General features: G+C 38.0%; 1 protein-coding gene across 6 annotated transcripts in view; it reads left to right on the top strand.

The window, feature by feature from the left end:
• Nucleotides 1-12,813, top strand: part of LOC135241397 (paraspeckle component 1-like) — a 51,486-nt gene that overhangs the window by 10,686 nt on the left and 27,987 nt on the right. The window contains exons 7-8 of one of the 6 annotated variants that reach the window (XM_064311735.1): nucleotides 8,050-8,107; nucleotides 10,783-10,925. The exons of 4 other annotated variants lie outside the window; for them this stretch is intronic. In XM_064311735.1, the coding sequence (XP_064167805.1) occupies nucleotides 8,050-8,107; nucleotides 10,783-10,925 (201 nt within the window). The remainder of the gene's footprint in view (nucleotides 1-8,049; nucleotides 8,108-10,782; nucleotides 10,926-12,813) is intronic. One more of the 6 variants, XR_010325988.1, reaches the window with a different exon arrangement.

The raw sequence follows: 12,813 nt of genomic DNA, 5'->3' as shown, positions 1-12,813 counted from the left end.
AAAATGAACCATGATGCTAATCTTTAAGATTTTGCAAAGCCTGAACCGATGGAAGTCTCTGGCACACACATTTTTTTTACTCCTATACTTAGGTCAGTAATGATTCTCTACTGCAAGAATAGTAACTTGCTTTAAAAATTGGAAACAGTCCCATACCTGGTGTCCAGTGGCAGTAGCTACAGTACATCTGAGAAAACGGTCTTGTGTTATTTATGTATGAAGCAGTAGGTGTGTTTCGAGTGGTCCTGCTGTAATTTCCACCTAATTGTTTACAATGATGTAAAACGATATATTTAAGTATTCAAGGAATCCAGTAATTTCAAAATATACATGATAAATGATTCCTAGCATTTGTGACAACAGATACTACAACATGTCTACTGGGGAATTTCAATTATGGTCTGGTTGGGGTGTGCGATATTTGCCTTACATGCCTGTAACATGTCCAAATGGATCTTTTAATTGTAGGATGTCAGTATGATGCTACCTTGTCGATAATAAAATTTCTATTCCTAAATACCTGTACTATGCAGTGGCCAAGCCATCGGAGGGGAAAAAAAGTTGTTTCTCCAAAACTGTGTGGAACTACTTTAAGTGTGTACAAATTCCCAACATGTCTCCATAACAACGAATGATGACATCACTCCGCACTGTCCCTTACTAGTCCCTGGCCTCAGAGTGAAGGTTCAGCTTTAGTCTGTTGTGCTGTCAGGATCCGTGACTGTAGTGGAAAATACTCAGAATAGATTTCTATCATATTTCCATCTTTGTGTATTTCTTCATTTCTATCGCTGGGTTTGTGTTTGGGGCAGGATTTCATTTGAAGCCCAGTTTAGACCGATTCGTGACGTGCCGAAACCATTTTAGAATGGTTTTAGAATAGAATTTTAGGAGTTGCAGCAGCGTGAACTACCCGTCTCAGAACATCTCATGCCAGTGCCTGCTGTTGCAGGTGATATAACTTGTTTACTTGCAGATGGCAAGTTTTAGAACATTGCAAAGCATCTCCAACTGCAGCTCGTCTCATCACGTATCTTTGGTCTGAACTGGGCTTTAGGTAATCAGGCTTACAGCCCTTTTGCTTCCTTTGTTCTGGTTGAGTAGCTTCACATTTTTACTGTCCGCATTTGATGGACTAAGACTTCAGACATGCTGCTATTGTATGCTTGTATGTGTAATATGTCTGCGATGGTTTTTCCACAATAACCTGACTACCTTTTCTTCCCCTTTTCATTATGTGTTTAAAGACAAGCGGCAGAAGACCAGCTGAAATATTGTAGAAAGCTGTCATAATTCCAGAACATACTGTAGCTGTAGTGGTAAATATTCAGTAACATCCAATATGTAGATTATTGATCTATTGCGGGGTGAAAATTCCCCATTTACCATTGCCTAGGTTCCAACCATGCTCTTTTTAGTATGGTTTGTTGAACTTGGGTCTGCCAGCTAGATTGGCCTACATTTCCCACGTTATCATCATGTTCCCAAGAGGCCTGTGGGGGACCCGTAATTCTTGCTCTTCCGTGCACTGGCGCTGGATCTCCGGGATCGATGGTACACCTGCCCTGATAAAGCAGCTAATGTTACCTGCCAGGTAACCTGTAAATTCAGACTGTAAAAGACACTCCTGGAAGGAGCCACGCGGAAAGAAGAAATGTATATCCACCAACAATGGCTCGTATATCTGAGCATGTTCATCGATTAAATCATTTAGTCATTTAGCCACAAAAAATCGTTTAGTCACAAAACAGACCGTGAGCTTCTTGGAGCACATGTGGCTATATAAGGTACTTGATTGATTGAAGGTCTCTTAAGTAAGTTCCAATAATTAATAGATAGATAGGTTAATTGAATAATTAGGGTAATTGAAATTAATTAATTTTTTTCTCAATGTAATCATTATTTCAGAAATTTTGCAATCCTAGGATCCCAAAAAAGTGTGCATTCTAGAAATAATATATTAAAATGTAGAAAGTGGGAGTGCAGCTCCGATGGTGCCATGTTAGTGAAATGGACAGCTAATAAAATAAGATTAATCCACAAAGAGCAGCTTCACACAAAATATACTACAGCCTTCCTCTTTTGCTTTTTTATGCAAAGCTGCTTTAATATAACCCTGGAGAAATCTGCTGTCTCCCAGCAGTCTTGGTGTGCTGGGTGTTTTTTAACATTGTAACGACAGTTCAACCTAAAATTAAAAACACAATGTAGAAATAAATGCTTTATGCAAATTATTGACCCTAGTTTTATTTAAGTAATTTCATGGCAGCCAAGCAATACATCAGTGATATATGTTGCTAGTTTACTGAAATTAGTGTAACCCTTCCTTGTACTATTTACCACCTGGTTATAGTTCAGAAAACAGTCTTGTGTTATTTACAATTCTCAATTCTTCCTGCTAGCCGGGGCTGTGTTATACACGTATGTTACTGTACGTTGTATGGCCCAGATCTTTTATATGGGTCCTTCAGTTTGCTGAATTGCTGAGTATCTGTGGAAATTCTGTGACACAAATCAGTTTGATACCTACCGTATAAATAACCTCATAGTTGGTCTCTGAAGTGACCTCTGCAAGCGCATGCATATTTAATTAGGAAAGTTTGGAAGTTTTTACAGAAAGAAAAATGACAAATTAATATAAAAATCATATTTTAGTGTTGTGATAGTATAATATAATGATGGCAGACAGTAGACTTGCATTGTGATTTTTGTGTTTAGGCATGATTTACATGAGATGCATACTTCAGAGTTCACATTAATTTCTTTAAAGGAAAGATGATCGCATTGGCAAGTCTGCGTTTTGACCCGTAAGTTGTTAAATATTCTTGTGGTAAGTATATGTAATTTAAAGCCAAATACTCTGCAATATGAAATGATTAGTACTGTGAAAAATGAAGAGAAACATTTGTGGTGAAGGAAAACACGTTCTATCACTGTCAAATAATGTGAAATTATTGTAAATATGGAAACGGTTTTAAGTAAATCAGCTTTCATGGTTAAAACAGTGTACAAACCAGTGCTTCCATGTCTTGATGTTTTCTATATTTACAATGAGCTACCAGTTTTAAGAACAGAAATGCCATATTCACCCTGCAAATGCACTCAAAATGCTACAGTCTTTCTGGAAGTGCATTCCTCTTTTCTGTAAGACAAAGCATTCTTAATTACGCGACACTTGCCCACTGGTTGTTTCAGGGCATTTTCAGCCTCCAGGTAGAGGCTTTGGTGAAGAATGTGGGCTAAGTGCAACATTGGGAATTTGGGCCCTTTTTAAAGGTGTGTACAGTTTAGTCAGACTCTAGGGAGGGGGGATTTGTCTTCATGTTCAAAATTTGTAACGTGAAGTACAAAAATATATGTAAGAATGCTTAAATTTTTATTATTATTTATTATTTTTGAGCCTTTAGCAGGGGTATATTTGAGAATTGACCTCATTTCTGATTTTGCCGTGATTATGCATGCTTATATGTGTCATGTATTCTTTGTCTTAATTGGATTATTCCCTCAGCTTGTGTTTGATCTCTGATTCACAACCCCCCGATACTTTCAGTTTTTCACTTCTTTCCCAACAAAAGGGTTAATTCCGTCTACAGTGGCGTGAAAAATTATTTGCCCCTTTCCTGATTTCCTCTAATATTACATATTTGTCACACTGAATGATTTCAGATCTATGGCTTGCAACAAAATGTAATATTAAACAAAGCAGAACGATGTAAACGCGAAATACATTTATTTCATTCATCAGTATGTGTGAGGTTTAGATTCAACAGGGCTGGCTGCAGTCAAACCTGGCTGTGTTCAATCAGCTGAATGTAATTATCAATTAAGTGTGGTTAATTGGTTGAGTAACTTAGGGGGCAATTATTTTTTCACATGGGTGATATTGGCATTTTGTTAAATAAATGAAAAAATGTGTTTTCTGTTTACACTATTTTTCTTTGTTTAATATTACATTTTGTCTACAAATCTAAAACCATTCAGTGTGCCAAATATGTAATATTAGAGGAAATCAGGAAAGGGGCAAATATTTGTTAACAGCATAACTGTATATCATTAAGTCATTCCATGTGAAAGGGGGGTAAATCAATTTTGTTGATTTAGTTTCTACCTGTGCAAGCTAACCAAAACATTGCATGGCAGATGATCTTAGTTTTGCCATAGTCATTCGTTAAAGCCCAGTGTTTCACTATTTTTTGTTTTATTACCTTTAAAGTTCTGTTGTTAAACAGAAGGTGGGTGAAAATCGCTTAATAGGTTTTTGATAAATTGCACCTTCAGAACTAGTAACTTACACATATATCATGGTCATCCCATCACCAATTTGTATTCATTCGGCTAATGAAGTGTATGGGAATGCTTTTTGAAAAGTTGAATTTTATGCTTCATATGCGCTTCCATTAAAATTCAGAATTAATGGTGCAAGTGTTTCATTTATAAATGCACTTGGATAGCTTAGTTTGTCCTTTCCCCCCTGCTGAACAATGTTCACATTTTAACATTTATTGAGTGATAATATCAGCTGGGGGCATGGATAAACTTTTTTATGGCATTTGCCTTACAGCACTTGTTGATATACTTGTGTTAAGATTGTGTTTTGGCTAACTTCCATATACCTTTTTGTTATATTCCAACAATTTTTCTCAGGCAACAACATTAAAAAAAAAAAAAAAAAATGCTGTTTAATTTCTTGGCGATTTTACTCTAGCTACAGTACAGAAATTATTTCAAGGTCATTGTTGCCTTTCATATTTGCAGCCACAACATTATTGTTATTATTATTTCCAGTTTAATTCCTCAGAAATATAGTTGCTCTACTACCCTATAAAGTCCATTTAGCTATTTAGGTGACATCTGCATCTTGTCATTTTGAAACAAATGAACAGTAATCTTCAAGTGCTTTAGTAATTGCAGTATCCCTCCTGGGAATGGAACCTGCTGCTCTGATTCTGTTTCTCTGTTCTCTTCTCTACCATTTTGCCCATTGCCAGTTTCTGATTCTGTTTTGTTTGCCAGTGATTATTACCCCAGCTCTTTTGAACTGTATGAGCCATTCATTTGCTACACCATTCATTCACACAAATTCCTTAAATCTGTGTGTAGAACAGTGCTAATGTCACCATTGGCAGAATGCACATGCTTTTATTTTTGTTCTGCATAATCCATTCTGATTTTATTTTTTTACTTGGGCAGCCGAGGAGCTGCATATAAGCTGATTTTTGATCATTTCCCAAACTTAAGCAGAATTCACCTAAAGTACAGTTCCATATCAGACTACTGCATTCCACCTGGCTGATGTATCACAGGCATTGAATTTTTTTTTTTTTAAACATTTTTTTATATGATCCTTCATAATCTGTGTTGTCTATATTTGTATGTGTGAATGAGGTAGAGGAAGTGTGTGTGAGAAAACTAGTGACTGTGTGTGTGTGTGCGTGCTTGGATGCGTGCGTGCATGACTGTGTGTTTGTATGTGTACAGATATATACACATACAGGCATACTTTTGAATTACTCGAGAGAAGTTTGTGAAATACATTAAAGGTAAGTTGTTTTAACACTTTATTTTTGTGTTTTAAACAGGAGTACAGTAACATTGACTTGTACTTGTTGTAAAATGAACTGCTGTACATCATTGATATTGCTTTTTACCTTATAACTACATGTTTTCCTGTAGGATTGCCATATTGTTTTATAAAATGTTGAATATTCACATTATAGTATAAGTGTCTGAAGGAATTGTAACCTCATAGGTAGAACACGAGTGTGTGGATTAATAGACCATTATAAACATGAAAGGTAATGGCTCTGTCCTGTGATCTTTTAAAGGGCATAGAATGGCCTTATACTTTATTTAATGAAATAGAGTACTATTTCATAAATTAAAAAAAAAAATGCATTTTTTATGGTCACTGAACTAAACCTCATGATTCCTGCAAAGACCCTACTTTACTGATGGTACAAATGCTATATGCATTTTCCTAAACAGGCCTGCCACCATACATCATCTTTTATTGTTGTGTTCTTTATTACAATATAAGATGGTTGTATTTATTTGTAATTAAATGTATATTTTATTAATGTATTAATTCTTTAAGGCTTATTTTTCCTTTTTTACACCAAATGTAGATGCTAGATGCAGTCCAACAGACTTTATCAGAGCTTTATCAGAACTATTTCTATCATTTAGGCGTCAGAGTGGTCATCAAATCTACTATCTCTGCATACTGATAACTAATTAATTGCATGTATAATGCATAATTCCAAGGAGTTAACTGTTGGTTTGTTTTCAGCCATAAAACGAAAATGCCCAGGCCATCTGTAAAAATACTTTGTTAAAAACGAACTTCAAGGACAAAGCAGTGTGTGTTCAAAGAACAATAAGAGCAAAATTGGTAAAGTAAGGAAATTAAAAGTATCTGTACTAAGAGGAGTACTGAATCAGCTACGCATGTACTCTGAATGACCATCTCTGAGGCTTAGGTAAGAATTAATGAAGATCTAAAGAATGAATCCTATTCCTCTCTGCAAGTCTACAACCTAAATTGGTTCAATTAAATGAAAAAGACTGAAGTGTGGCAGCAGTGATTAGGAATGTGTATCTTGAACGGTGTCTGTCTGTGGCTGTACTTACCGTATCCTTCCCCTGGTCTTTTCAGATCAACACATTCTGAGTCTTTATCCAGGCATGTTCACATAATATTAGACTGCAGCATTTGTGGGGCTGCTACATGCTCACTGTGTGAATATAAATTGCTCGTGGTAGTGCTTTTTTTTTACTGAGCAGGTTGACAAGCTAGATGGGAAAACAAGGAACATCATTCCGTATTTAAGTTAACATATACGTGTTCTAGTTATGCATACCGTGAATGTGAGTTTTTGTGTGTAAGGAGCATCTCTGGGTGTTGCATGTGTTTTCCTTCTTTCTGTTTTATTTTGTCTTAGTTTTTGTTAAGAGGAAGCCATTTAAAAAAACCTCAGATCAATAATGCTAGTTATACATACAAGGCAATAAGTATGTAAGTTAGTATGCTTGGTCAAAATGAGTCAAGGCTGAGCCCTTTAGCCTAGCCCAGTGGTGTCCAGTCTTATCAGAAAGGGACCAATGTGGGTACGGGTTTTTGGTTTAGCCCTGCTCTGACACACCTGATTCTACTTAAGGTTTTAGTTGAAGACAATGAGTAGTTAATTAGTTGAATCTGGTGCCGAAGTGCTGGACTATAATGAAAAAACTGCACCTGGACCTGCACCGGTCTTTTTCGAATAAGATCGGACACCCCTGATCTAGACATTGTAGGTTTGAGTCTGGGCTGTGTTGGCTGATTTGTTCGTGGAAGGCACCTTCACTGACTGAGCCACTCAGATGCCTCCTTTTTGGTTGGTTAATTTCACAGCTCAATACCGGGGGTCCCGATTGGCTCAGTCAGTGAAGGTGTGATCACCATGAACCAAGTCTGAGTCCAGTGGCCTAAATCTTGCAGTTTTAGGTTTGGGCTGCGTCGACTGTGATTTGAGTCTGCAGTGGTGGGGCACAGTCGGCTTTTGGGTGGGTTAGTCACACTGCCTGGGGTTACCACTCCATGAATTTCCTCCCAGTGGTGTGCCAGTACCCACAGGCTATTGGCACTCATCAGATAGAGCATGTCTTCTCTGAACGGTGCTAAATCTCCTACGGTACTGTGTAGCCCATATAGAGAATCAGAGCAGCACAAGCCTGTACCGCAGCGCTTGTTATGTGGACCATAGCCAATGGAAGTGGCAACCTGGGAGGCACTTTTGGCATTTCTAAATTGGGGCAGAAAGATTGGGGGGGAGGGGGATAACCTCACAATGTTACAGATTTACTGTGTGTGTGTGTGTGTGTGTGTGTGTGTGTGTGTATCTGTATACACACCTGTGTGTGTGCGTGTGTGTTTTTCCCCCTTTTTATCATTGATGCTAAGGGTGTCCTTAGATCCAGAGTGCCTACAATATACTGTGGTCAATCCTTGTTATCATTATTCTCCAAGTATACCTATTTAGTTGACCCGTCCAAAATTCTTTTTACTTCCAGAGAGAGCAGGATATGAGAATGGGTGATATTGGTCCACGTGGAGCGATAAATATGGGAGGTAGGGTCATGCTGACGTCGTGGACTGTCTCTCGGCTGTGTGGGGCTCCTGGGGCGTCTGTTGACATGTGTTTGGGACTGCACGTTACTGACAGGTGTGTGCTGGACTCCGTACTGTGCGACAACCTCCTCTAATATAACCAACAGTATGTAGGCCTGATGTGGGGAAGCTGACGTATCTACAGATACATTTGGTCTACTACAGATATCTGTAGATTCTTTATCACCTTCCTTCTGTGTTTGTCTGTGTGTCTGTTTGTCGCCGTGTTCTGCAAACTACTCATGGGTTACATTCATTATTTCAATAATCATGTTGTTATAGCATATGTGCCTGCATGTTGAATTGCTTCATCTTGACTTGTACTAGAGGGCAATGGTTTTATACTTATCAGCAGATACTTGCTGATTTGAGATTTCTTTAATCCTTTGGTTTACCTTGAACCAGGTCTTCAGTGTAAAAAAGCATGCTCTTTCATGTACTGTGTAGGATTCTGTGAGCTTCATACGACAAGATTCACATGAATGTCAAATATCAAATGAGTTGTTTGAAAGGTTTGGCGTGCGATATTTAAATGCTACATATTTATTTATGTTCCTTAAGCATGTCCTTTCTCCTGGGAGACTGTACTGTATGCTAATACAGTTGCATCCAAATGAGATGTGTTGAAGTGATGGAAAACATACACCGAAAGTGTGTACAGAAAGCAGATGCATTTTTTCTGTGGAAATTAGAAAGGCCGGTTGTATGGCGAGTCTGAGATATGAGAGAATGGACTGTGTGATTGCTGTATTCTACTGGGAATAGTAGGGAACCTTTTTGCCTATCAAAATAATTTGTATGTAAAAGATATTTGGAATTCTCTCAACAATTTATTTTGGTTTTATATGTTGCTACAGCAATAGCCTCAACCATGCATGGCAGCTGCTTGCATTCCCTCAGCACAGCTGAAGAGAGTTCATTTTCTTAGGGACAATACTATGCTTAACTTTGTATTTAACGGCTTATTTGTATCAACATTTCCCCCCATGATACAACACACATTGTTATTTAAAAAAGTAAATGCACAAGCATCACAGTATGGTGCATGTTGGATGCGTATATGCTAAGGCTTTGCTTATATATTACAGTACGAATTTATTTTTACATTGCAGCATAATACCACTGTTATTGTCTGATTCTGTGTTTTCATGCTGTGTTGAAACTTACTAATTCTTCATATTGAGTAACTTCTGTGTGATATTCTGGTGGGATAGCCCAGATTCAAGACTCTTCAGTATATGGTAGTACTACAGTAATGTAGAAATCTCCTCTCTGGCACAAAAAGGAGTGTTTGATGACAGATATGGAAGAATGGTGGCGGTATTTGAAAGAGAGCAGAGGTGTTGTGTGACTAAACCAGTTCGTAGGATTGTGCAGTCACTTTCTTACGTCCCAACTGTTCAGGTGGCCAGAGTTATTTTCCCAGTGTAAATCGTTTCAGTCTGCTACTGCAATAAGTTTCCATGTTAGTCAATGTGATTGTATTCATGCGAAATGGCTTTGAATGTGTAAAACTTCCAGCACAGTCCTTGGAAGAGATTTATATGAAATGAAACATTTCATTATTCAGGGGGGTCACAGAACTAAAAAAATAATGTTTCTTAAGTAGGATATGACACAAGTGAATCGCATCATTAGAATGATCACGTATTCTGATTCTAGTGCTACGGCCATTGATTTGCTCAAAAAGGAGAAAAAGGCTTGTAATTGTAAAACATCATGCACTTTTGTAAAAGCAATGTCAGTGTTGCAGTCCTGGAGGTATTGGTATGATCATGTTCCCTTACATATTCCTCATCTTTCTGTCATCAGTGCAAAGTCGTTTAACAAAATAATTCTGAATGTCAGTGTACAACACACCTGACTCACCTGTGAGGGATGATGGACAGCTTTACTATCCCATCTGAGATATGTGATGGCAGATTGACACTGTGTCACGCTCCTCATATCATGACTCATGGATTTATACTGTTTTACTGTACAATTGGCGCAATCTGGGTTTTTTTTACACAATGTAAGCTGACCTGAGTAAACCACAATATTTGTTCAAAATTCTTGTCGAGCATCGTGGGAAAGTTTGAAAGTATGAAAATGTAAATTGTCATGGAAGCTAGGAATATGCTTAACATTATTTAGTGCGTGTTTGTGTGAGCTGATAATTAATAGAAAATGATTGGTGAAGAATGAGTATGTATGGTAAATAACCTGTTGGTGAAACAACCCAAAAACACAGCTGTGTTTGTTAGCCTGGACTAATCAAATGAGAGACTTGTGATGTCTGGGCCTCCTTACATGGTCATACATTTGCAGTGTGGTGTTCTGTTAACCAGCGGGGCATCTGGGGTGTTCTGGTGTGCATATGCTTGGCAAAAAGTGCAAATGTGGGAGGGTAGACGTGCTGTAATTGGGTTTGGACAGTTTCCCATCTGCGCAGCTGGGTATCGTGCAGTCCCAAATGTTATCCAACCAGGTCCAATTTGTTTTAATCAAAAAAGCAAAATACAAAAAAATTGACGGACAGGAGCTCCACACAGCCTGTTTCAGATGTTGCTGACAGCAATGCAGTTTGACTCGGCTGCCGCTGGCGCAGCCTTGCCTTGCGTAAAGAAAGCAAACCACCACGTTGTTTTGCGTAGATGCGTATAACCCAGCCACTGCTGGCGGTAACCAGGGGCAACCTCAAATGATGGGCATGAGCATGACCAACCGTGGTGGAGCCATGGGGCCCGAGGGAGCGGCTGGCATGGGGACGCCAATGATGCCGGATAACGGAGCCATGGTAACGTATTCCACTAGCCCTTTGATCTCCCTTTCACCTTTATCCCTCCTTTCCACGTATGCTCTCACTGGAAACGTTTCATTTCTTTTTGCATGAAAGCACAGTGTCTAATTATTATTTATCTGGACTCAAAAATACAGTTAAAAAAAAAAAAGGGAATATGGTTAATAATGCAGTAGTTTCTGGCATTTGTTTAGTGACTGGTAATACAGTGATTGATTAAAATAGGGATATACCTTCATGCAAGTGTAGTGCTGTTAGACTATTCATTAGTAACACATCTGGTGGGTTTACTCTTTATGAGGAATTTTGTGCGATGTGACAAAAATAGTATTTTTGTGCACCCAGAACTTATTTTAAGGGTGCTGTTTGGTTTCTGATGTTGTTCTGAAATATTTGAAGGACACAAAATATATAGAAAACAATGTACCGCCACCCCAAGGGACTCACCTTAAATTTAATTATTCCCTTGGTTAAGATTTGAAGTTTATTATGCTTTCCTTTACACAACAAATTATCATTCATGGGCAGAAAACCTGTTTGAAATGCTACTTGCATCATAATCACAAAATGGAAAGCTTCAACATCATCTTGATCTTTGTTGTGGTGTTTACCTCCATAGTGTGAAGTACTGTTGCATCTTATGACATTTATCTATCAAGCCATGTAGTTGTGCTATTACTGTTAAATCTGTTTAGGATTGCTCTTTAGCTTTGCATGGCTAGTAAAGCCTGCTTTTCTTGCACACAAAAAGGCTGTGAATTAGCTTATGTGGCCATAATCAGTTTATTTATAGCCCACTGGAGTAAGTTGTAGATTATAATCAGCCAGTATTATGTCAATGTCACTGGAAAAATTGTAGATGTTCAAGTCTGGCTTTGTAGCTTTAATAACTTCCTAAAATATTTTGCTCAACACAAACCATTTAATGAGCAATGCTGTTGGTTAAATAGTTCTATTTTACTGGTTACTCCCCAGCTAAAATTAATGGTAGCGGTGGTGGAAACAGTAGCAATTGGTATAATAATGATATTAGTTTTTAATTATAGATAATACAAGTGTGAAAATATGGAAGGATGTAAACTTAAGGAAAGAGTAATTCTCTGAAAAGCATCTTCTCCAAAGCCCCAGCCAGATACCTTCAAAATCCACTATCCACTGGACCAGCTGATTATTATGGCTTTATGAAGCTAATTCCTTACATTTATTTTATCTAACATTCAGTAATGAGAAGGCTTAGAATATTTTAGAAATGAAAGCTTAGCTCATATGCAGGAAACTTAAATTGCAGATGTCCTGCAGTGACTTTATTTTTAAAAATAATCCCAATGGCTTATTTCTCTTTGAAGGTTATAATTACTTTAAAGTATTATTCTGCTAAAGAAACTGATGAAAGTAACATTCCTGAATTTTTTTTATAGTTCCAGAATAAGGAGCACTTGAGAAAAAATTGCCATCCGCATCTCATTGGGAAAGATAATAGATTTCAATCACTGAAACTTTGGGTCCTGAAATATGACCATGATAAAAAAAATATAAAAATACATTTAAAAAAAACCCCTGAAAAAAGACATTAAAATGTCCTGGCCCAGGTTTTATGTGGTCCATAGGGCCCTACTGCTGTATACCATAGTCCCTTTATGGGGTCTGCTGCCTCCCTGTTGCCAAAGCAACTGTGGCAACAGTTCCAAGGGGAGAATGCTTTCCCATGAGTGTGAAATTAAGTTCTTGAGTCCCCCCCAACACACACACACATATTCACACACACATGTATGTGCACATAGACACAGTCTAAGACACATATACACACACACGTACGTGCACGCACACAGACACACATGCACAGACGCACATGCGTACACGCACTTACATGCACGCGCACACGGGC

The sequence above is a fragment of the Anguilla rostrata genome, chromosome 15 (assembly GCF_018555375.3).
Source record: "Anguilla rostrata isolate EN2019 chromosome 15, ASM1855537v3, whole genome shotgun sequence".
In the NCBI taxonomy this organism is placed as follows: Eukaryota; Metazoa; Chordata; class Actinopteri; order Anguilliformes; family Anguillidae; genus Anguilla; species Anguilla rostrata.
Note: the sequence above shows the minus strand (reverse complement) of the source record. Positions and strands in the feature narration are given on the sequence as shown.